Source organism: Eschrichtius robustus, chromosome 10, assembly GCF_028021215.1.
Source record: "Eschrichtius robustus isolate mEscRob2 chromosome 10, mEscRob2.pri, whole genome shotgun sequence".
Lineage (NCBI taxonomy): Eukaryota > Metazoa > Chordata > Mammalia > Artiodactyla > Eschrichtiidae > Eschrichtius > Eschrichtius robustus.
Genome location: NC_090833.1, coordinates 13307430 through 13332109, shown reverse-complemented (window position 1 = coordinate 13332109; position 24680 = coordinate 13307430). Strand labels below are relative to the sequence as shown.

The 24680-nt window shown below is 56.8% G+C and overlaps 1 protein-coding gene across 1 annotated transcript in view; it reads left to right on the top strand.

The window, feature by feature from the left end:
- The first annotated feature begins 12948 nt into the window (after positions 1-12948).
- DAB2IP (DAB2 interacting protein) overlaps positions 12949-24680 on the top strand; it is a 194246-nt gene continuing 182514 nt past the window's right edge. Inside the window, exon 1 of the mRNA XM_068552325.1 lies at positions 12949-13125. Within this exon, the coding sequence (XP_068408426.1) occupies positions 13086-13125 (40 nt within the window). The 5' untranslated portion in view covers positions 12949-13085. The remainder of the gene's footprint in view (positions 13126-24680) is intronic.

Genomic DNA, 24680 nt, shown 5'->3' with positions numbered 1-24680 from the left:
TGGGTGGAACTGTCAATTTCTGCCTTGTATGCAGTCTATGGAGTTTGCACATTCTTTTTCGGTAAGCATGTATTACTCAAATAATTACAGTCACAAACAGGTCGCAAATATATTTCCATTCTGAAGAAATAAATTTTTTAAACGTAATGAGTATGGGACCTGGTATGCCTTACAGCCTGGAAAGGCCGTTTAGGATGTGGGTTCCTTTCCTCTGCCCAGCGCTCAGCACCTGGAGCTGAGTGACCGACCTCCTGATGTCCTGACCCTCGTCGCCCACACGGTGGCGCTGCGGGGCAGGTTCAGCTGCTCCCGGAAGGGGCGTGAGTAATGGTGGGAGGGAGTGGGCTGCAGTCGCGGTGGGGAGGGAGCGGCACATCTTCGTGAACAGATTTATTTCTTCAGCATCCTGAGACAGGCTCACCAGCTGGCGTCGGGAGCGCTCGCACGCCACGAACCAATCGCCCCGTAGGTGGCTCTGGAACCTCTCAGCGCCAGTCGCCAGGCCATTATCTGAGCCGTGGTGCCGCCCAACCAACCTCGCCGCGCTGAGTTCAATGCCCTCGGGTATCCCAGTGACCAGGCCGGATTCCCAGGGCCTGTGGAGCTCTCAAGGGGCTCGGTAAATCATCGTTGGGACTTGTCTCCAGAGGTAGTGAGTTCTAGGTCCATGGAGGGGTGCAAGCCATGTTAACCCACCTCACCTATCAAGGGAGCTGCAAGAGGGTGGAGGGTCTTGCCGTAGACCATTGATCCTGGGTCTCTCTGGGCTGAGATTGGGTGTTTCTGGTCTCTGTCCCCAAATTCTCCCGCATGTAAATCTGAGCAAGTCACCACCTGCTTAAGACACGCCATGGCTCCCCGTTGCCCTCAGGAGAAGGTCCACGCTCCTGAGCCTGCCTCCTGAGGTTCCTCACCACCACCACTACATCCCCAACCCATAGCCACCTCCTGCACCCCGTGCTCCATGACACTGAATCCTTTCTTTCTCTCCCAGCCGTCATGCACTCTCTCACCTCTGAGCCTGCTGCATGCTGTTCCCATTCGCTCAAACACTTTTCCACCCCCTTTTTTCTTGGCTAACTCTGTCGCATCCTTCACGCCTATAGTTTAATGGTTGCCTCCTCCTAGAAGACCCTCTGACCCCTATGGGCCGCCAGGCCAGCTCGCCTAATACCACACGTGACTCTAATTGCATATTGATTGCTTGCCTCTCCCGCTGGATGGTGGGTCCCTTGTGGCCTGTCTGCCTGGGTCATCGTTGCTTTCCCAGGGCCAGGATGGCACCTGCTCCATAAATTATGGTTTCGTGAAACAGCGTGAGTGTGCATCGAATGATGGGGGCCCCTTCTTTTTGAGGTCCCAAGGGGGCGTGGCAAAGGTGCTTTGTGGGCTGTGGATGGGATGGAGGTGGGAGGGACAAGGCAGTTACAACAGCCCATCCAGAGGAACCACTGGGCTCCCCTTGGACTCCTGCTGCCTGGGGAAATAAGCCGCGATGGCTGGAGACTGCCGGGGCCCCTCCACAGCACACAGAGGGCGCCTGGACACACGCTGACCGCAAGCAGTACCAGGAAAGAGGTGGGTGTGCGGCTCAGCTCCACCCGGCTCTGCCCAGCATCCTTCGTCCACATGCGGTCACCTCCCAGACCCCAATGTCCAGCCCACATGCCCCGCTGATGTTGGACATCTCCGCTGACCGTCCTCAGCACCCTCAACTTATCTGAATTCATCATCCTTCCCCAAATTGCTTCTCTTCCTGTTTCCCCATTCCCCAGGCTACCACGCCCCTTCCTCCCTCTCCCACCCACTCTCTAATCACCAAAGCCTGGTCTCTAATCAAGACCCCACCATCTGCCTTGTTGACCTCTCTAGGGTCCTGTGAGGATAACACCCCCTCGCCATCTGCCCCTCACCCCTCCCGCACCCCATATTACAGCCAGACTTATTTTCAGTTCCCCAAACGAGCTGTGGCTGTTCTCTCCTCCTGGCCTTGCTACCTGATGAACGAGTCATGTGTCCCTCAGGTCCCGCTTATACACTCCTTCCTCCAGGAAGCCCTCCCTGGTCCAGTGCCCTCCCTTGGGGCTCCCACGGTCACCTGGGCTTCCCCCATTTCTGCCCAGGTCGCACCGTGTTGCCAAACCCGGTAGTCAGTGCTGTGTCCCCGGCTTACTCGGCTGCGCGGCATCACCTCAGGCCCTCCTTGCCCGAAGCCCTCCTCCCCTGGGCTCCCGGGTCCCCGCCCTCCTCCCCTCCCCCACCTGCTCGCTGGCTGCTTCTTCTCAGTTCTCTTGACAGGTTCCTCCTCATCCCCCTGCCCTCTAATGTTGGGAGTGGCCCCCAGACCTCTTGTCTACTCCATCTCCTCTCTCCCTTGGGGCTGGCATCAGGCTTTCAATCCCATCTGCACACTGACAGCCCCGTGTTTGTGTCTCCAGCCTGGACCTGTCCCCCGACTCCGGGCTCCGCCCCATAAGCTGCTGCTCACCTCTCCGCTGACGGCTAAGGCACACCTCCAGCTTACCTCGTTCAGATCAAGTTCTTGCTTCAAACTCCTTCCTCCACCTGTGCCTCTTGCGTCGTCCCCATTCTTCTGGTTCATGAGGCCAAAAATCTCGGTGTCGTCCTTCATTCCTTTTTATCACCCCACATCCCATCCATGGGGCAAGCCCGCGGCTACCTTAAAGTACACCGCTCCCCAGCCCTGCCACCCCCTCCACCCAACCGCCTTGTCCAAGACCTCTTGTGGGGTCAAGTTCGGTGGCCTCCTGACCCTTGTCCGTGCTTTAGCCCTGGGCCTTTTCAGTCTATTCCCAACCCAGCAGCCAGCCCCACTGCCCCAGACCTTCCACAGGCCCCTCCTCACTCAGAGTAACAGCCACGCCTTTCCCTGCCTGCAAGACCTCCCAGAGCTGACCTGCTCTCCCACGACCCCAGTTCTGGCCTCTCTGGCTATTCCCACCTCGGAGCCTTTGCAGTGGCTGTTCCCTCTGCCTTTGACACTCCTACCCCCCATATCTGCACAGCTGCCTCCCTCATTACTCTAGAGCTCTGCTCTAGGCAGCTCTCCCCTCAACTGTTTCCACACAACCTGACTCCCAGGACTTCCGAGCCCCTCACTCTGCCTTATCTTCCTCAGTAGCCCTTATCACCACCCACCTATCATGTCTGCTTCTGTGTTTATCATCTGTCTCCTCCACTAGAACGTAAGTCCTGGAAAGCAGGGATTTTTTTTCCTCTTGTGTTCCCTGCTGCATTCTCAATATCTGGCATGTGTAGACCCTCTTTCACCAGACAGTGAAGACTAAGAAGGCAGGAATATGATTGTATTCACCACCGATGCCAGAGTACTCAAGCCATCATCAGTGTTCAACAAATACTGAAAGCATGGATGGATGGGTGGGTGGATGGGTAGGTGGGTGGGTGGGTGGATGGATGCAGGATGGATAGATGGGTGGATGGATGGGTGAATGATGGATGGATGGATGGATGGGTGGGTGGTTAAGGGATGGATGGATGGATAGGTGGATGGATGGGTGATTAAGGGATGAATGGATGGATGGATGGGTGGATGGATGCATGAATGGGTAGATGGCTATGTGGATAGGTGGGTAGAGGGATGGACCAAGATGTTGATGTAGTATTGTCCTGGGTCTGACTCTACAGGAAAAGGCAGGTCTGTCCACCTGGAGACATCTGAGCTCTAGAGTCATTCTGGAGCACGTGAGATGCTGAGGTCTCAGATCTTGACAGGCGCTTGTAGGACTTCCCCAAGCCCCAGAGAATGTGCAATGCTTACTACCAGCAGTGAGGAGAAACTGATCCAGTATGCCACACTAATCCAAATTTTAAGTTCTCATGCCTTTTAAAATTTTATTTTATTTTTGTATTGAAGTATAGTTGATTTACCACGTTATGTTAGTTTCAGGTGTATGGCAAAGTGATTCAGTTATACATATATATATATGTATATATATTTTTTCTTTTTCAGATTCTTTTCCATTATAGGTTATTAAAAAATATTGAGTGTAGTTCCATGTGCTATACAGTAGGTCCTTGTTGTTTATCTGTTTTACATATAGTAGTGTGTATATGTTAATCCAAAACTCCTAATTTATCCACCCTCCCTTCCCCCTTTGGTAACCATAAATTTGTTTTCTATGCCTGTGGGTCCATTTTGTATATAAGTTCATTTGTATCATTTTGTTTAGATTCCACATATAAGCGATATCATATGATATTTGTCTTTCTCTGTCTGTTCTCATGCCTTTTGACACAGCAATTCTGCTTCTGAAAATGTCTCCAACAAAAATACTAGCATTGGTGCACAGAAATAGATGTGTGTGCTTGTAATCATGTAAAACAGGGGCCAGCCTGGATCTCCCTCAGTAGAGGCCCGCTGGGTGATGGTAGCACAGCACACCACACAGGACTTGGTGGCCAATGCAAAAATCAAACAGGATGGATCCATGTGATGAGATGGGAAGATTCAGGCTTGAATTGCTAAGTGACAAGAGCACGTCACAGAACAATCATAGGATGAGCCATGTGTGGTGTGAATAAGCACATACTCTGTGTGTGTGTGTGTGTGTGTGTGTGTGTCCGTGTGTCCATGACACAAGAAAATCATATGAAATTCAAATTTCAGGGTCAACAAATAAAGTTGTGGTTGGAACATGGCCGCGCTCGTTCATTGATGTATTGTCCAGGGTGCTTCGGAGCTGCAACGGCCGGGCTGAGTAGTTACAACAGAGGCTATGTGGTTGGCAAAGCCAAAAATATTGACCATCTGGTCCTTCACAGAAAAAGTTTGCTAACTCCTGATACATAGTACCTTCTATCCCAAGCAAATCAGTCAGCCATGTGGTCCCACTACTTTGCCTTTGCTTTCTCAGGTCCCTCTACCCTACATGCTGTCTCTCTGTCCCTCCTCTTGTCTACCTGCTGGAAAACTAGCCATCCTAAAAGATGGTTTCCAACCCCCCATGTGACCAGTGGGGCTGACCCATCCCCTCCTGGCTGGTGCCTTGGGCGTCCCTCCCTGCCCTCCCTCCCCCCATCCTAGTGGACCCTCCCGGGCAGGGACTCTGATTCATTTCTGTGTCTCCAGCGTTTGGCACAGTCTCTGGCTAAAGTTTGCTGAATTGCATGACTACCATCATGCTGTGTCGGTAAAACACTTCCAGGCTTCTTGGGTTTTTTCCTGACTCACCACAAAACCTGAAAACTAACCAGGAAGCATGAGGAGGGGTGCAGATCAGGTGTAGTGCAGAGGGCTGAGCTCATGTGAGGGGTGCTGATGGTCCCAGGGGCTTCCCCCAAGGCAGAGTCACTCTGTGGCCACAGAGAAAAAAGCCAGGACCAGTGTGGAGCGGCACCAGGAGGACACAGCCTGACTCCATTGAGGAAGGACCTTACTTGGAATCAGAGGCAACTGACTTCCTGGGGGGGAGGGAGTTCCCCATCCTGAGAGGTAAGCAAGCAGAGTTTGGAGCAAGGATGACATGGAGAAGATTCCTGCCCTGTTTTTGTGTGTAGGGGGGGCAATGAGCTGGATGAGCCTCCAACTTGGGGCTCTGGGAAGCCTGGGATTCTCTTGGGGCGATGACCAGGCACTTGGGCACCACCAAGACCAAGTTCTGGGGGCTAGGGGAGGAGGCGGATGGAGAGCATTATCCCTGCCAGCTGCTGAAGACCCCCCTCACATCATGCCAGCCTGCTTCATCCCTGCTGCCGGAAGGCAGGGCGTGCCCGTGTCTCCAGGGTTTCCCAGAACCCGAGGCAGGGCCCTGGGACCCAGCAGCCAGGATGTCCCACGTGGAGCCCCATAGCTCATCACAAAGTCGATGATGTCAGGAATTTTGAGGACTCCAGGCCACCATCCCTGCCATCCCCTTGGCCCTGGAAATCCCCTAACTGCCGGCATTTATTTAGAGCTTGCTTCCCTTCCCGGAAAGGTCTGAGGTTCTTTAATGATAATTCGGCTTCACATTTGCAGGATGAGAAGCCTACAGCGCATTGTGGTTGAGAGTCCGGGCCTTGGAATCCACTGTGTGACCACTGGGGGCAAGTGACTTAACCTTCCCAGCAGCGCCACGAAGGACTCAAATTTCGAATCCGGCCCAGCAGTGCGGTGCGAGGGCCGCACAATCTAGGCCTTGCCCCTGCCGCTTCCGGGCTGGGAGGTTATGAGCGTTTGCTTTCTCTGAGTCCTTGTTTCCCCAGGATGATGCAGTTAGGATCCCCTGGGAGGGAGGGCATGGGAATGCACGTGGAGGTGGGGCGTGGGGAGGGGTCTGCTGTCATCAGAAGGAGACCCTCCTTGCCCCCGTGGAGCCAGTGACAGGGCCGGCCTGTAATGTATCAGCCCTCAGTTTCGTGGCCTTTGAGACAAAAAAGCCAAGCGACCCTCTCCTTAAACATAGGAGACGGCTAAGGACAGATGCTTGGAAGGGCCCAGGATGTAAGGTGGGACCACCGGGGAGCAGACCCAAGGCTAGTCTGTCAGTTCTCTCCAACACTGTCCCACCTCCCAGCCTCCCTGTCACCTCTACCCAGACACGCTCCTTTCCTCTTCGGCTGGGAGGCCCTGCTGGGTGCTACGGTGGCACCAGTAGGGCCTTCCCATCAGGCAGACAAGGTCTCAAACCCCAGCTCTGCCACTTCTCACAGACTCAGTGTAGCCTCTCAGTTTTCCCATCTGTGAAATGGACTCAGAAAACTTTTGGGGAAAGTTGGTGAGAGAAGCAGAGAGGCTACCAGCCTCACAGTACAGCCCAACCCCACTCCCAAGTTGAAGACCCTCTGGTTTCCCTCCTGCCAGCTGGCCCTGGGGGTCCAACCCTTAATGAGAAGGGAGGACCCAGTCCAAGCAGATAAGCATGAAGACGCAGGACTGTCTGGACGTGAGAGGCCCTGGAATTCAATGAGAGCTCCTGGATGCTGTGCCAATGTATCAAGGCAGAGGCAGTAGGGGAAATAACAACTACGGCTAACACTTAGTCCTTCCACACGCATTTATTGGGGGTCCACTTCAGTTGGACCAGTTGGGGACCGTTCTGATGAGTGCTGGGGGTATAGCACGGAGCTTGCATAAAAGCAGGGGCTGGCAGATAATAGGCAAATAAATATATAATATAATGTCAGGTGATAGCTATCCAAAGGGCCAGGAAGAAAACTAAGGCCAGGGGTGGGGTGAGGGGAGCGGCAGGGGGCGTGATATCTCAGAGAGGTGGTCGGACACCTGGACGCAGAGGTGGGTAAAGATTTGGGGGCCTCTCGCTCCAAGCAGAGGAAATGGCCAGGCCCTGGGGTAAGAGCGTGAGGGGCAGTTCAAAGAAAAGGCCAATAGGTCTGGGGTGGGGGGCTCGGGAGGGGAGAGGGAGGGAGATGAGATGAGGGGGGCCAGACTACGCAGGAGGGCCTTGAAGGCTGTGCTGAGGGCTGAGGGCTCTCGATTTTAGCTTTACGGAGCACTTCCTCTGGCCCTGTTCTAAGTTCCACCTGTATTACCTCACTAAGTCTCCCACCAGCCCTCCAGGGACCCTCCTTACCTTCTGATTACAGATGAGGAAACTGAGGCACTGAGAAGTAAAGTCACTTGCCGGGGGTCACCCAGCTGGTAAATGGGGAGCTGGGATTTGGACCCAGGCAGGCTTATCTGTCCTCATCCGAGAAACCAGCCAGGATGCTCCGAAGTGGACTCAAGCCCACGTTGGTCTGTGTTCTGGAGAGGAGCCACGTGGGGTTGGGAGAGAGTCCGAGCCTGGGGTCAGGTTCCACTCCGGTTCAGAGCCCCAAGAGAAAAAGACACCGTGGGCCGCCCCATGGGCTCCATCTGGCCATGGACAGCAGGGTTTAACTAGAAAATCAGAACCTGGAGAAGAGAACTGGAAAGCTCACACCACTGGGGATGCTGGATGTCTCTGAGCCTCGGTAAATGCAGTAGTGTTGCCTGCCCTTCCTCCTCGTGTCTGCCAGGTGAACTCCTCTTCATCCTTCCCGGGCCAGCTCAGTTGGGCCCTCCTCTGCAAAGGCTTTTCTGATTCTGCTGAGCAGATGGCCCCCTCCTCCAGCCCCACTTTACCTGCTTCCAGCTTTTAGACCTTTGAGTTTTGATTGTCCCTTTATGTGTCTGGCTCCCAGGCTTGGCCCAGCCCTGGGCGTGGCGGGGGCAGAAAGAGTGAGTGGGGAGGACACAGCGTCATCTCTGTGCTAGCCTGCTGGCCTTGTCCTCCCAGAAGGGAACACGCTGACCACCGGGTGCCCACTGTCTCTCTCCTGTGCCCACGGCCATGCTCCCTTCCCCCGCTCCCTCCGGCTGACTGTCCTCCCCACAGGCCGACTTGGGGCCAGGTGCCATCAGTGATTACCTAGTCCCTTTTTTACATGGAGCCATGGGTCACCTGTGGAACCAGGAGATTCCTGCCGCTGCTGGAACAGGGCAGCGCAGGGGACTAGTGCTCTGGGCTGTGTCAGGAGCTTCTCCACTGACCTCTGACCCTGCAGCCAGGAGGGCCTCCTCCACACCTCCACATGTCTGTCTAAAATTCTCACAACAGACTCGAAATCACTATCCCCAAACCCTCCCGGGTCTCCCCCAGCTCTGTAGGCCAACCCAGCCACTCAGGCCAAAAGTCTGAGCCATCCTGGATGTCTCTTTTCCCTTCCTCCACATCTGATGGTTCTGCCTGACCCAAGCGCCCCACTCGCATCCTGAAATCCATCTGCTTTTCTCCATCCTTGCCCCCACCACCCTAGTGGAGTCCCAGTGTCTCTGGCCTCAAAGATGGCAGCCAGGTCTTCTCTGGCCTCCTCGTGTCTACTCTGCCCCGCTTCGGGCCATTCTGCACACAGCAGCTGGGGAGGCTTTCATGTCACTGCCCTGCTTCGACCTGCAGTGGCTCCCACACTCCCCTGGCCCACGGGGCCCTCTATGAAGTGGCCACTGTGACCTTTTGCTCTTCTCTTGGACCATTCTCCTGCCTGTCCATCCAGCCCCAGCCATGCTGATCATCCTTCTGACCCTCCCGCTCTCCAAGCTCACTCCCACCTCAGCACCTTTTCCGTAGCTCCTCCCGTTCCCCGAAACTGCCGGTCAGGTCATTGCTCAGATGTCACCTCCTCCGAGGGGCCTTCCCTGACCACCTGACTACACGCGGCACCCTGTCATGCTCTGTCATGCAGCCCTGCTTTAATTCTCCATCTGACAGCGTGTGTGCCCCCCCATGCCCCACCCCAGCCCCACGAGAGCAGGGACACGGCCATCCCAGCCCCTAGCACAGGGCTGGGTACAAAGTCAGTGCTCCATACTGTTGGCAGAACAAGTCAAAGAACCAGATGGGGCTCGAATGCGCTTTGCTGCCATGCCAGGAATGTACAAAGGCTGGCACTCTTTGACCCAGAAATCTCACATCTAGGGTTGTACCCTAGGGAGGGCATGAGACAGATGTGCACAGAGTATGTTCCAGATGTTCACTGCAGTGTTGTCAGTCATCGTGAAGAACTGGCAACAACCTAGGTGTCCATCAGTAGGGGAATGGCTCAAATCAGGTACAGCACAGCCAAAGGGGGGAAGGTTGTGCAGCCACTAAACGGGAGATAGGTCTGTTTGCATTGTGTCACCAAGGGAAGGAAGCAGAGCCCAGTGCTGGAGACACATTTATTGTAAAGGAATCCCCCAGGGTTGGAGCTCTGGTTGCACTTAAACATCTGCCCTGACATTCTCGCACTCCCTTGTCACTCCCCATTGCGTGCTACCTTTTTGCCTCCATGCCTTTGCTTGTTTAATTCACAAAATGAGGGAAATGGATTGGGAGGGTGGGAGCTGCCAGGCTAATCCTACTCTGACCTTGACCTGTGAGAAAGCGAGGTCCAGGGAGGGAAGCACCTGGCCCAGGCTCACACCACCTGGGGGCACAGCCAGAACAGGGCCCAGGTCCCCGTCCCACCAAGCCCCACCTCCTGCTCTCAGCTGATTCTGGGGGCACAGCCTGGTGCATCCTGAGCTTCACTGTGAGACCCTTAAGGTAAGTCCCTTCTTTCAGAACCTCAGTTTCCTCATCTGTAAAATGGGCCTATATTCCCCCCACCTCCCTTATAAACTGTGGAGATGATAAAAGTTTGGATAAGAATGAGCATTACCCTTTATTGAGTGCTTAAGACTCACCCACCTGGCCCTGCCCTAAGGCCCTGATGCACCTTATCACATCTAATCCACACGACCACCCTATGAGGAAGGGCCAGGAGTAGCCCCATTCTGCCAACGAGACTCCCAGGGGTGTAGTAACTAGCTCAGCGTCACCCTTCTACTAAGCAGCAGAGTCTGGAAACCTAGGTGGTCAATTTCAGCCCCCATCACACTATAACTAGAAAAGGACCACAGTGCCCATGTGCAAATGGGCCCCCATAGCTCCTGGAATCCTGGAACTCCCAGAACCCCTGGGGTCCCAGAGAGCTGGGGAAGTGGTGGTGGTGTAACTGGACCTGAACTCACCTGTTGACTTGTGGTCCAGGGGCCCGATCCACCACTCCTAGATGCCCCCCGCCCCACTGCAGCCTGCCCTCCACACCCACTGAGTCAGAGATCCAGGGAGCCTGGTGCCTGCAGCTGCCTGGGTAGGGCCTGACCTCCCTGTAATTAAGGCAGCGGGAGGCTGGGAGCTGGGATCTGTCATCCAAGGAGGGGTGGTGAAGGGTGACAGAGGAGGGCCAACTCTGTCAGGCTGGGCCAACCACGTCAGCAGCCGCTGGCTGCTCTGGGAGCAGCTGGGCAGCAGTGGGTCGCTGGGAGGGGCCCAGGTGGGTATTTCCCTCCCTGCCACCCCTGGCTGGGTCCTCCTGCCAGCCTCCTGGTTTATCTCTCTGTCTCCCATCTCCCTCCTCATTTTAAAAAAAATTTTTTATTGACAGATACTCGATTTTTTTTTTTTTTTGGCTGCACCCCACGGTATGCAGCGTCTTAGTTTCCCCAACTGGGTATCGAACCTGTGCCCTTTACAGTGGAGCCGCGGAATCCTAACCACTGGACCACCAGGGAATTCCCCCATCTCTGTCCTCTTGATGTCTCCTCTGCCTCAGCCCCAGATCCATGTCTCCAAAAATCTGGTCACCAAGGCTCAGCTTCTAATGTTCCAGTGATTCTGCGGGGAACAGAAAGTTTTCTCCTGCTGTAAGTGCAGAGAGTTAAGGAGCATCCTGGGAAGGGGTCTTTGCAGGGATACCCAGGCCTCCATTGGAATGCAGGCCATTCTCTGGAATAGAGGGCTTCTGAGGCTGCTTGGTCAAACCCACGCTCCCAGGCCTTCATTCCAGGGGCTCTTGCTCCAGCCCCAACTGGCTCATCTGCCCTGACATCCTCCCAGCTGTTTGTCATTCCCATCGCGTGCTGCCTTCCTGCCTCCGTGCCTTTGCCTGTGCCATTCCCTCTGCCTGGGATGCCCGCACCTACCCCCACTCATCCATCCAAATCCTGCTCTTCTCTCTCTGTCCAGTTCAGTTGCCTCCTCACCCAGGCAGCCTCCCCTGATTGGGCCCAAAAGACACACTCCCTCTCCTGCAAGCCCGGGGCCCTGTTCTATATTCTGGGTCTGATGTGGATTGAATTACTGCATCTTTGTCCTCCCCCAGCACCGCCACCGCCAGCCCCGCCCCCAGCACCAAGGGTTTGACCTCTCTGGGGTCCAGGCCTGGTCTGGAGGCCACTCACAAGCCTCGAACAAGCCACTTCCCCTCTCTAAGCAGTCTTGCCCTCATCTGCAAAACAGGACAGGCAGGGTTTCTGCCAGAGGGTTCACTGAGGAGTGACTGAGACCATGTGGGAAATGCTCGGAATGGTGCCCGGCTTTGGTGACCGCTTAGTGAGCGGTACCCGGCGTTATCATAGCTGTTCCTGCAGAGGCCACGTGTCCCTCTCCCCTGGGGACCTGACAGCCTCCCCAGTCCAGTCCTGCCCGAGCGTCCACCCTCTTACACAGTAGCCAGAGAGGCCTTTCTAAAGAACAACCAGGAATGTGTCACTCCCGTGGGTCATCCCCTGGTCAAACCTGAGAACCATACCCCCGTGAGACCCTGCCCGACCCGCCGCTGCTTCTCTCCACGGTTCCGTCTCTCTGCGCCACCTGTGCCGTGACCGCAGCTCCAACCACCCAGAACTTATTTGGGGGTCACTGAACACCCCAAGTACCCTCTCAATTCGAAGCTTCTGCACAGGCCACTCCCTCCACCTGGCACACTCCCTCCTTTGTCACCTGGCTAGCTCCTACTCATCATAAGGCCCCAGCTTAGGGGCCCATTCCTCCAGGAAGCCCTCACTGACCACCTCCCCCATCCAGGTGAGCCAGCCCTTCTTTATGCTCCCACAGCACTTACCACACACACTGCGCTGCACTCACCTGTTTACCTGTGAGCTCCAAGAGACCAGACACTGCCACTTGCTCCCCACTGCAAACCCAGCACCTGGCACGGTGTCTGGCGCCGAGTAGATGTTCCAGAAAAATTTTTAGTGTCTGACTGAATGGATGGATGAGTCAATTTCTGCATCCCCCACACCGCAGGAAATGTCTGTAGAACAGATTTGAGTGGGAGGTTCCAGCAAAGCCTGGGAGAAGCCCCTGGGGTTTGGGCGCTGGGCAGTGAACAGAGCGGACCCCGCATGCCCTCCCACGGGTGGGTCAGCCTCCCCCCTTCCCACAGATGCCTGGGCCCCAGAGCCAGCTTCCAGATGCTTAGCCCAGGCTCAGCCTTACCTCTTAGCTCTTCCATCTGCACAGCGGGGCCAGATCCCCACAGCCAGCATCGCAGGCAGCCAGGCCAATCGTCCCCGGCGTCTTCCTATTTTAGACATCTCGCTGCCTCGGTCCCTTCTAATGTTTCCAGCCAGGCTACGGGGGGAGGAAAAAGAGGTTACTGCTACTTTAAATGTACTGTATGAAGGCGAGGGCTGGAAAGGGGCCTGCTTGCAGGAATACCCAGTCATCTAGTTGGAAAAGCCGCCAGATGGAATACAAAAGGAGAAACCCAGACGCTCATGGAGACAGCCTCGGTTCATAAATCAGGCGGGGCCAGGGGCTGGGGGCGCACACGCCATGGAGCCCGACTCCCTCCTGGACCAAGACGACTCCTTCGGTAAGACAAGCGCCGGCAAAGTGGCAGAGTTGGGGATTCAGCCGCTGCTCAGGCAGACTTTTCTCTGTTGGCTGCAGGAATCCGAGTTAAAGCCGGGAGGAAGATGGGCACTGCCTGGTCTTGGGACCTGGGGGTCATGGGTGCCGGGAATTTTGGCACAGAGTTGAAGGGTTCCAGGAGCGGGGCCTGGGGCAGCCCCTTGGACCGGGCATTGGAAGGGTTGGGGGAGGGAGAGGGAGTTTCGGCGGCTTCTGTTTTGCTCCTGGACGGAAGAAGGAAAGGAAGGAAGTTTGCAGCCCTCCTGCCTGTCTGCCTCACTCGCTGTCCCCAGGCCTGCCGGGTGCGGGTGCTGCGGGGAGTTTAATTAGTGAGATCCTGCAGATAAATATAGATGGACCAGGCAACAGGAACGCAGTCTGTAATTAAAGCCCGGCTGTAAGCACTCCTCGCTTTGCAGGGCCCCAGGAGCTGCCACCGGGGAGCTGCCCCTGACGCAGGCTCCCTGCAAACCCCGGGCAGATTGTTAGGGAAAAGTTGCCTGGGACAGAGCAACTTGTCTGGAGCCCACGGCAGGGACTTGTAAGGCTCGGAATGGCTCGGCCAGGGCAGTTTCTGCAGGCTTGGGGCTCCAGGGGTGCAGGGAACTAAGACCCCATTGCTCAGCCCGGCCAGGCTGTGCACCTTTGGCTAGGACGCCTGGGGCGCTCTGGCCATCTCTGTGTTGTGCAAAGGAGAGAGGCAGGAGGGCAGGAGGGACTGAGGGAGGGGGGCCCTGGGGGGCCAGCAGGTTTTAGGGCTCAGTAGGGAGAGGGCCCTTTTGGCCTCAGAGAGGAGCGCTAGTCAAGGGAGGCCTCACCCCAGCTTGGATCCGCCTTTTGGGGGCCCAGACCCTCCTGGGACCATGGTCCCTGCTAAGAAAACTGTTTTCTTCTCCCTCTGGACCCCCAAGCCCCACCGCAGCCAGGCCTGGCCGCTGGGCACAGATTCAAGGCCAAATTACCTCCCTCCTGCCAGCTTCAGCTCTTTCCAGGGAGAGGGGCCCTTTGCCACGTTTGGAGCTGCACCCCTCGGGGGAGCTTGGCAGCCCGCTGGCCTGGCGTCTTTGGGCGGTCGGGTGGCCAGTGGACGCACGCCGAGTGACCCCCACGTGCCAGGCTCTGTGTCAGGGTCAGGGATGCTGGAATAAAGAACTCAAGCCTAAAAAACAGTCTGCGTTCAGTGAATGTTGGGAGGAAAGAGAGAGAGGGAGGGGAGAAAAGGGAGACGGAGGCCCTGGCCCTGGAAGAGCTCCCAGCCTCCAATGGGAGACAGACAAATGATACTGGGTTCAGAGTGATGAGTTCCTCGGGGGGAGGTGGGGGCAGACCGTCTGGGGTGTGCGACAGGCCCGCTGGTCTCCGGAGATGTTCACCTGAAGCTTGGCACGGGGATGCTACCCCACGGAGGGCACAGACCCTTGTCTGGGGGACCAACCCAGAGCCAAGCGAGGCTCCAAATCCCTTGGGGCTCCATCTCCCCACCTGGAACCCAGTGGTCTCTCGGGAACCCACAATCCCGACCTGCTGTCCCCTGGGTTTGTAGTGGCAGCCTTGGGGCAGGGTAAGCCCAGGGGCCCTGGAAACGGAGGCTGCTTGCACCCTAACTGAAGGGCCCATGCACCATCAGATCCTTGTCTTCCCCTGTGGCTGGCCTTCTGGAAGCTGGTCAGGCAGTGAGGAGCCTGGAAACGGAGAGGAAGAGGACAAGGGATAGGAGAGGGTTCCTTAGGAAAGGGGCAGGCAGGAATGGAGGGGAGCCCAGGAAGTCCTTGGGAATGTCCCCACGCTGAAGGGGCCATCCTGGCCAGGGAAGCAAGGGGCATCTGTGGCCTCAGAGTCACTTCCTCTCTAAGCCCAGGTCCTGCATTTATTCATCTAACAAATACTACTTTCAGGTCCTGGACTAAGTTTTGGGGTTGGAGAGGTAAGCCAAACCTTGTCTCTGCCTTTGTGACACTCCCAGGCTAGTCTGGGGGAGAGAGGTAAGTGCTCTCTGATGGGGAAGGCCAGGGTTCCCTGGAACCCCTAACCCCACACGTGGAGTCCAGGAAGGCTTCCCGGTGGAGGTGACTCCTCCACCGAAGAAGAGGATGACTCTCTCTTTTCTGAAACAATTTCTTCAGCTGGCTTCTGGGCTAGGCCACTCTCCTGATTTTCTCCCATCTATTCTCAGTCTCTTTTTCTGGTTCCTTCTCTTGGACCCCTCCCTCTACCTGTTACCCACGTGGTCCTATCACCAAGGTCAGCATCTTCTGCCTCCCTCCGTGATCTGACTGTTCTGTCCTCACCCCCTCACTCTGTAGGCTCCAGCCATAGTGATCTGACCTTCCTCACACTCAGCAAGCTAGTTATCAGCCCAGGGCCTTCACACACGTGGTTTCCTTGCCTCTTCCTCTCAGTCTTCACTGAGCTAATTCCTCCTCCTCCTCCCAGTCTCCACTGAAAGTCACTTCCTCAGAGAAGCTTTCCCTAGATCATGTTCCCCTGATCCATCAAATTAGATCCCACTCTTCTGCTCTCTCTTTTCCTTTATAGGACCTGTTCCTAGTTGCACTACACATTATGGTATGTGTATGTGTTTAACCTCTGTATCCCCCACTAATCTCTAAGCTCCCTGACAGCCGTTATCCCCAGAGCATAGCTCTCTGCCTGGCCTGTAGTAAGCATCCAACAAATACTTGTGAATGAGTGAGTGGACGATTCGGTTGGCCTAGCCAAAGAGGTGAGGAAAGGCATTCCAGGCAGAGAGAACAGCAGGTGCAAAGGCACGGAGGCTGGAGAAACTTCCAATGAGGGTGATGCTTCTGGTAAGGGGTTGGCAAGCTGAGCTCCTTAGGGGGCCCAGGAGCCTCTATGGGGACAGGGTTGGGAGAGGCACAGCTGGGGTTGGGGCTCTGGGCCCCCCTTCCCTGCTTCAAGCAGGGCAAGACTCCCTTCCGTCGGGTGGATATCCTGAGCTCTTAATTCCATTCATCAGGTGCTCAGGGGCTGCAAGGAGTTTGGCTACGTCCCCAACCACTGACACTGATGTTCTGGAGGCCTCCGGCACATTCAGGGCATCTCAGCAGACAGGGCTGAGTAGAGCCCCATAGGGGGTCCTGAGATGAGGGACCCTTAGAGCAAGGCCAGGGAGGGCTCAGACCACAGCTGGGGGGAGTGGCAAACACAGGAGCAGGGGTTTCTTTTACACAACATTCACAGGCAGGAAGGCAAGGAGGAGGGAGCTTGGAGACTGCACTAACCCTAGCAGAGCCCTTCGTGGAGGGGCTTCAGTTTCCCCACGTGTAAGTAAATCGGGGCGAGGGCCAGACAAGATCTGACTGACCCCCTCTGGCATGGGCCCTGCAGAGCTGCATGGAAAGGCCAGCCCAGAGAATCACTTCCTTCCTCTGTGCCTGTGATTGCTGAGGGAGGGGGCAACATGATCAACTGCTCGCTGACCTGACTCCCACTCGAGACCCTGAGATCCTTGCGAGTAGGGGCTGTGTCTTGTTTGCTGCAGTATCTCTAGGGTCCTGCACGGTGCCTGGCCCTGAGGAGATGCTCAATACACACTCACTGGATGAATGAATGAATGAGTGAATGGTGAATGGCACCAGCTGGATCCCGCCCTTAACTTACTCGTGCCCTCAGGCATCCTCCTCCTCTCCGGACTTCTGTTTCCTGAGCTGTCCGATGAGGGTACTGCACTCCACACCCCTGAATGCTCCAGCTCTGACCATCTAAGATTCTAAATCCGACTCAGCACTTGGCACCACCTTCCCTCCCTGCGGCCTGAGCCTCAGCCCGGCTGCCTCAGCCATCGGGTGGCCTGGACCAGGTCCCTGCTCCTTGTTCAGACTCAGCTTCTTTGTCTGACAAATGGGCAGACTCAGTCCTGCCCTGCCTGCTTCCCGGCTTGGCTGGGGTCTCCAGAGGAGTGATGAGATACAACTATGGGAGGCTGGACACCTGTTGGAGGGAGTTCATGATTCTTGGGTGAGGGAGTTGGACTCAGACAGACGACTAGGATAAAAGCTCCAGAAGGGGCTGGTTGCTTTGGACATCCTGGGGGCGGAACCGGCAGCTCAGAACCTTCAGTTTCTTCCCGATGATACCAGCACAGGACATCAGCTCCAGCTGGGGGCCCTGTAGGGAGGCAGATGAGGTGATTTTGTAAACTTCCAGGTGCTGCACGTAAAAGAACCAGTACTATTTACTGAGCACCTACTCCAGGCCAGGCCCCACACTCTGCCTACTTGAATCCTCAACAAACCTGGTAGGCTGCTGTTATAGCTCCATTTTCCAGATGAGGAAACAGGCTCAGGGAAAGTAAGTGACACCACGACCTTACAGAGAGGTCAGTAGTTTAACCCAGGTTGCGACAGAGCCCCGGGGGCTTCATTTTGCTGCACTTTCCAAGAGCTGTCCCTGCGCCAAAGCTACCGCCTAAAATCCTGTCTCGCCAGGAGTGTTTGTTGGAGCAGTTCAGGAGACGAGCACGACAGGGCAGGAGCCGTGACGGTGATGTCATGTCAGCTGGGGACAGTGAGTGCAGAAGCCGCTGTAACGGGAGAGGGTCAGTCTAAAGAGAGGGCTATTTTGGGCTGGAAGCTGTCAGGGGGCCTGATGTCACCACTCCCTGGCCCTTCCCCCGTGAGAGGGGGAAGCTGAAGATGTCATAAGCGGCTTGCCTCAGCTGGTAACAAATAGAAAATAACCATAAAACGGCAGCTATTTGGCCGGCCACGTGCCTCACATTCATCATCTCGCTTCCCCTTTCCCCCACCCTGTGAGGCTGGTGTTGTCATTCTCATGTTCAAGATGAGGAAACAAGTTCAGAGAGGCTGGGTGACTCATCCAAAGTCACACAGTGAGCGAATGGCAGAGTTGAGAGTCATGTCGGTTTGTCCCACCTGGAGCCCGAGCTCTGAACCAGTGCCCACTAGGCCCTTCTCTGAGGCTGTGCTGTGTGGATGGATCAGGCCTCCTCTGCCTCCTCAGGGCCAAGAGCCTGGGGCCTCCTCTTCGCTCTGCTGCTGAGCTAACTCAACAGTAAAGCTCAGTTTCCCCATCTGTGAAATGGAGGTAATGATGGCCACCCGGCCTACCTGGGGTGGGGAAGGGATGCCAAATCCAGATTCATTCCATCTTGCTCTAGGACTTTGCTGTGGACCAGCTGGCTGGGCCTCTGGGGACGGAAGGAACAGGAAAGGCCACAGCCCCACCTTAGGTCCGTTCACAGCTGAAGGAATCAGGCCAGAGAGGCAGAGCAGGGACCCCACTTACTGAGCTCTTACTATGTGCCCAGGTGTGTGCTAAGTGTTCCACATGGAGTTGTGGGCTCCTCACAGAGGAAGGAATGGCCCCATTGCTCAGATGAGACAGTTGAGGCTTAGAAGGGCCCAAGACCACAAGCTAGTGGGGCCGCCCATGATTCAAACCCAGGACTCTCAGATGCCTGTGCTTCTGCCCACCCTGGGCTGCCCCTTGGGTATCCTGACCCCCAGCCTTTCCCTGTGCCCAGGAGAGCCTCAGTCCTGCTGGCCGGCCTTGCCTGGGCCTCTGAACTCCCCCAGCTGGGCAGGTGGACGAGGGGTGGAGACCCCACTTCTTGCCCCACGGGACTCTGGGATGAGGCGAAATCAGGAAGAAGAGTCAATAAAGAACAATGAGGCTGGACGGGGAGGGGCTTAAATCATGGATGTTCCCAAGCCAGAGCAGCTGGCTGCACAAGAAGGCCTGGGAGTGAGGCCTGGGGAAGACGGGAGGGTGGCCCCTGTGCCCGCAGCGCCCCCAGCAGAGCAGGAGGAAGCTCAAGGAGAGGGGCTCCTGGTGGGAGAAGGAGGGAGCAGCTAACCCAGGAAGAAAAGACATTTCACCCTTGTCCTCCTGCACGGGCCTGGGCTTCCATCCTGCTGCACCTCCCCGGCGTCTGGGCCACATGGCTCTCTGCGCCTCTCAACAGAGGATTGGGGACAGCGGTAGCCACCTCCCAGATCATTCCTTCTTGTATTGTCCTGGACGGTGGCTGCCTGGAGCCAGCCCCTCCCTCGAGGTTACCTTGTGGTACCTAGTTGCAGATCTTTGCTGAATCACTCAGCAGCAGGGACCGGTCCCCCTAAGCTTTCCTACCACCTGATGTATTTCCTGGCATGTGTTAATCCCCATTTTATAGATGAAGAAACTGAGGCACAAGGAGGTGAGGTCACTAACCCAAATCTCAGTCCTGTGAGTGATGGGGCCTAACTCACACCCAGGCTCCTGGACCACTGCTCTGGTCCCCCTTATGCCAAGAAGGCTGGTGGGCCTTTTCCATAAGGCCCAGTGTGTCTCAGCACCTTCTCACTGGCTGGCCTCCCTGGGCCAACCATTGGGCGCTCCAAGTCCAGCCCTTTGTTCCCACTGCCCAGCTCGTTCCTTCTACTGGGTGGATGTGCCCTGGGCTGCTGACTACACCCCAGGCCTTCGGAAGCCAGAGCTATGCCCCTCCCAGAGGGGGTTCCTCCCAAGAGGTCACCTCAGAAGCCTGGGAAGACTGGAGCAAACAGAAAATGGCCCCAAGTGTGAGGAGATCCAAGGGAGAGGGTCTTTGGGGGTCCTCCTGCCCATCCCCCATTACACGATGAGAAGATGGGGACCTGAGAGAGGAGGAACCAGAACCACTCAAGGGCCATTCTACTTCCTAACTGGTCCTGAGCTCTGCCTTGACTCTCCATCTCCCAGCCCCCACCTCAGGCCACGCCCCACAGTGGACTGCTAGACAGCTACCTCGCCCCCTCTTGGGGATCCCTGTCTCCGCCCATCCCCCAAACTCATCCTCTGTGTGCAGCTAAAGGGGCCACTCTCAGGCATCTTAAAGTCCCACAGGGCACCCCAATGCAGCAGGAGAGAGTCTAAACTCATTACCACAGTGTCAAGGCAGTCCACCATCTGACTCCTGGATGACACCTCTGCCCTTGTCTCCAGCACACCCCTTCTTTCTCTCTATTCCATCATGACCAAGTAATCTCTGTCTTGAATGTGCCATCCTCAACTCTGCACTTGCTAATCCCCCCTGCCTGGAATACTCTCCCATCTCATCTCTCCCCACTACTCCTCCCCCCAACCTGGCCACTCCTGCTCAGCCTGCAGTCTCAGCTTGGGTGTCACCTTCTCCAGGCAGCCTTCCCTGACTACCTTTTTTGAGCTCCCAGGCACCCTGGGTTTCCTGCTAGCCTGCCACACGCCAATGAGTACAGTGCATTTGCTTCCCTGCCTGTCTTCACCTCTGGACTGTGAGCTGCTCCATGTGCCAGATTGAAAAGTTCGAGGCTGAGGGGGTGGGCTGAGGAAAGAGGTCAGTGTGACCTGGTCTCTGGCCTGTGTGGCAGGACTGTTGGTGTCCACACTGAGAGGGGGACATGGGTGGAAGGGCATATTCTGGGTGGGGTGGGGAGTGATGTTCTGGGCTTGCTGTGTCTGAAAGGCCTGCAGGGCCATCGAGTGGTTTTCGGTAGAAGAGTCTGTGATGGTCATTCCAGATGACCTCCAGAGAGGCCCCAATTCCAGGGTGGAGGATGGCAGCATCTTAGACCTTCCCAGCTGCATCAGTACCATTCCCCTTCCTAGGCTTTTTGAAACCTTTACTCACCTCCCCAGCCAAGGTCCTGCCACCTCCCCCAGGAAGCCAGCCCTGACCACTGGCTGAGGCTGCTCTATTCTCTCCTTGACTGTGCCCTCTTGGTCATTACCACCTCTAGTCCTAGGACGTCTCACGGGCTATGCCTGCGAAGCCTTCAAGTTGGGGCCACACCCCTGTGTCTTCTGTAGACTCCATGCAGCCCCGCACAAGGATCCACACGCTGAGAAGATGCCCCCCTCCCCTGGATGGAGTCAGGTTCCGCAGTCTCAGCCAGGGGATTCTGGGAAAACCAAACAGAAGCCTAGAGAGGCTTCGGGTCAGATTGACACAGGCGAGCAGGGGGGGACGCAGACAAAGGGAGGGGTGCATTTCTGTCCAATCTGGAAGTTTCCGCCCAGATGGCTCGGTCCTCACAACCCCAGGCCTGAGGCACTCCAGCCGGTGACCTACATCGCAGCACGCCTCTGTGCATGTGCATGTGTGTGTACATGCACACGAACTTGTGCTGAGGGCACGAGCGCCTCGCCAGTGGGATGGAGCGCTAGCAGGTGGGTCTCCGTCTCGGCTGTGAGCGAGCGTGTGAGGGTGAGGGGGCCCCACACTCCCGCCCCGGAGTACCACAGACTCGGCACCAGAATGAGGGCTCCGGAAAAGCCCGCTCAGGGGACCACAGGTCCTGAAATGGCTGGGGTGCCTGTCCCCTAGCCGCCAGCCCACCTCTGCCCAGGACTCTCTCTCCCTTGACCCAAATTTCAGATAAATGGCCTCCCCCCCCCCGCCTTTACTAATGGTGGAATGTTCGGCATGGAGAACGAGGGCAGCGGAGGGAGGGGACCTGGAACACAGTGTGAGGTTGAACCAGGAGGTGGCCAGACAAGTCTGGAGGGAGGGTGGGCTCTGGCCTCCCGAAGCCCAGGCTGCCAAGTTCAGGGTCTGACTCGGGAGCCTCCTGGGGCTGTCCCAGGTCTGTCCCTGGTTCCCCTCCTGGTACCTGGTCTCCGCACCCCTCCCCCACCTGCCTGCGAGGGACAGTAGAGACCCTTCTCTCCTGGTGAGACTGTCCTTGACCAAGCGTCTGTGCCAACTTCATGGCCTGGAAGCCGGGGCGCCTAGGAGGGTTCCGGCTCTGAGACCCTTCAGTCTTTCCTTTGGCCAGCTCTGTGGTGGGCCCAGTCGGGGTGTCTGTGCCCCATCTTCTGGGGCTCCTCTCCCAGACTGGGCCTCCGACAGCTTGCGGGGGATGGACGGTGCCCGCTCAAGTATTGCTGAATGTCTCTCTCTGTCTCTGTCTCTCTGCCTCCCTCCCGCTGGGCCTGCAGGCTCCAGCCCTGCCCCCTCCCCTCCCGCAGAGCTCCTCCCACCCCATTCAGCTGCACAGACTTGGGGGCAGCGAGAGGCGTGAGGTTCCCGCGCCCGAAGGCTCTCCAGGCCCCTCCAGGTCCACTGGTGTTGGTGCTTCAGCTCTGCCTCCTTCCCTCAGCTCCCCGCTGAGGCCAGATGGCTCTGGGGTCTGCACCCCCCGCCCTCCACCTGCCTGGGGACCCCCCGCTCAGCCCCTCCACCGGCCGCTTCTCCCCCTTCCACGAGCCTGCCATTCCATCCCTTCTTCCACATCTCAACCCCTCAGCGCACCCAGCCTCCCTGCTCCTTCACAGCCAAGCTCCATCAGGGCCGCCCGGGTCCCTCACCACCCACGTGCTCCTCAGCACCACCCCCTGCCCCAGACTGCTCTGGCCAAGGCCACCAGAGGAGCCCTAACTGCTGAATGCGGGATGTCAGGCGCAGGCTCCCTGCTCCTCCGGGCTGAGAGGCCCTGGTGGGGTGGGCTGGGAGTGGGTGGCTCAGGCCAGGGTCCCTGGACGGGCAGCCTACCTGCATCAGATCCCTGCCACTTACCAGGGAGTATGTGGCTCTGGAAAAATTATGTAACTTCCCCCAGCCTCAGTTTTCCCGTCTGTGAGATGGGATGATGACGCTAGCCCTTGTCTCACAAGTTACTAGGAGGAGTAAACAGTTAATGCTTAAAAAACAGTCCTGAGACCCTTTCAGGCAGAGTTAACCCTCAGTTGACGTTGGTGGTTATTACTGTGATTATTACTACTGCATTTGTCATTGTTGGAATCTCTCACTACCGGCAAGCATGTGACCCTCACGCCCCTCCCCCCCATCCTTGTCCCTTCTCACTCTTCCTGGCAGACTCCTTTTCCTCCTCCTCTAGCCAAGTCACCCAGATGCCCAAGCACGACTCCCTCTCCTTCCACAACCCCCGCCCCTTCCTCACATCTGCGGTCTCCATCTCACCCCTGCCCACACGCGGCCTAGTTCACACCCCACACCCCGGCCCGGTTGCCAGCCCCGCCCTGGGCCTCCTGCCTCACCCTCTGCCTCCAGTCCCCACCCCAGACCAGGGGACTCTCTAACAAGTGCTCCCAGCACCCCTCATCCTCCTCTGCTCCCCTGTCACACCCAGGTGTCCGCCTGTCTCGGTGCCTCAGCACTTTTTGCTGATGTTTGTGGAATGAATGACCCGATGCAAGCGGTAAAGAGCTTCTCTGATCAATGCAACACACAGTGGGTATTAAAGAGCATTGGAAGCCTCCCCCAAGAGTCAGCTCACTTGCCAGGGGTGTCCACTGCCCCCAGGAAGGGGGAGAGGACATGGTCTGATCTCAGTCATCCAGAGAGTTCTAACCCTCACCCCAGCCTCAGCCCTAGAGATTTGGATTCAATTAGTCTACAGGGGGATTGGGCATTGGAATATTAAATTTGTCCCCTCCCTTCCCCCCACCCCACCCCCACCAGGTGATTCTAAGGGACAGTCACTGGAATTGGGGGAGGAGGGTACGGGGTGGGGATGGGGGGGCCGGGGTGTCTTTTTTCCCTGCCCACGTTCACTTCTTTTAATTCATGTTGAGCACCTCCTCCAGGCTAGCTGCCTGCCAGGCACTGGAGGCCCAGGGAAGGACAAGGCTGGGTCCCTGTCCTCAGGGAAAAGCTCAGGACAGGGGCCCAAAGCTACAATGACAGCCCAGGGCAGGGAGGCCTGGGGGGTGGTGTGCAGGGGAGGTGCTGAGCTTAAAGGTAACCAGGGCTTGGCCTGCAGAAGGAGGTAGTGAGCAGGCTGGGGACGGGTCTACTGGAAACTTTGAGTGATTCAGTGAGGCTGGACCCCAAAATCCAGATGGGAGGAGGTAGGGGAGGAGCCTGGAGAGGTTAGGGGTTCCAGGCTCAGGGGCTTCGGTTTCATCCTGCATCCAGGGAGCCATGAATAGGTCCAAGCAGGGGAGGGATGCAGTTGTGCTGCCTCCCCTGAATTCCTAAGACCCAAAACCACACGTCTACTCAACACAGTGCCCCTCCCCTGAGCCAGCTCAGCTAAGTCTGGGCGGCTGTCTACCTGGGGAGGTCACAGCCCCAGTAGGGGAAGCCTACAGGAGGGGGCTGGGAAGCTGGGAAGAGTGCACAGAGGCAGAGAGGCCAAGAAGGCCGGGAACCCAGTGGCATTCCTGCGCCACTGCTCACCTGGACCTGCCCAGCCTCTGGATTTTTGAACCTCCAGTTTCAGAGGTCTCCCTTCCCCAAGGTCCTCAGCAGCCCAAGCAGTGCAAGCTCAGCTTCTAGGGAGAAGTATGAGGGACACTCTAATCCTCTTCCTCTTGGCCCCAATAGTAGATGGTTCTGAATCTGAGATTGGCCAGAGATGGGGGGCACCTTAATGAGGTAAACCAGCCGGACAGGGAACAAGGGGAGGGAAGGGAAAAGTGCACAGCTCATAGAGCTTTCACTCATCTTACAGAGGGGGAAACTGAGGCAGAGCGACGTTTGGCAATCTGCCCCTGGTCACACTGCAAGGAAATGGTAGAGCAGGATTTGAACCCTGGTCTTGCTGGCTCCAAAGCCGGCGTGCATCCCAC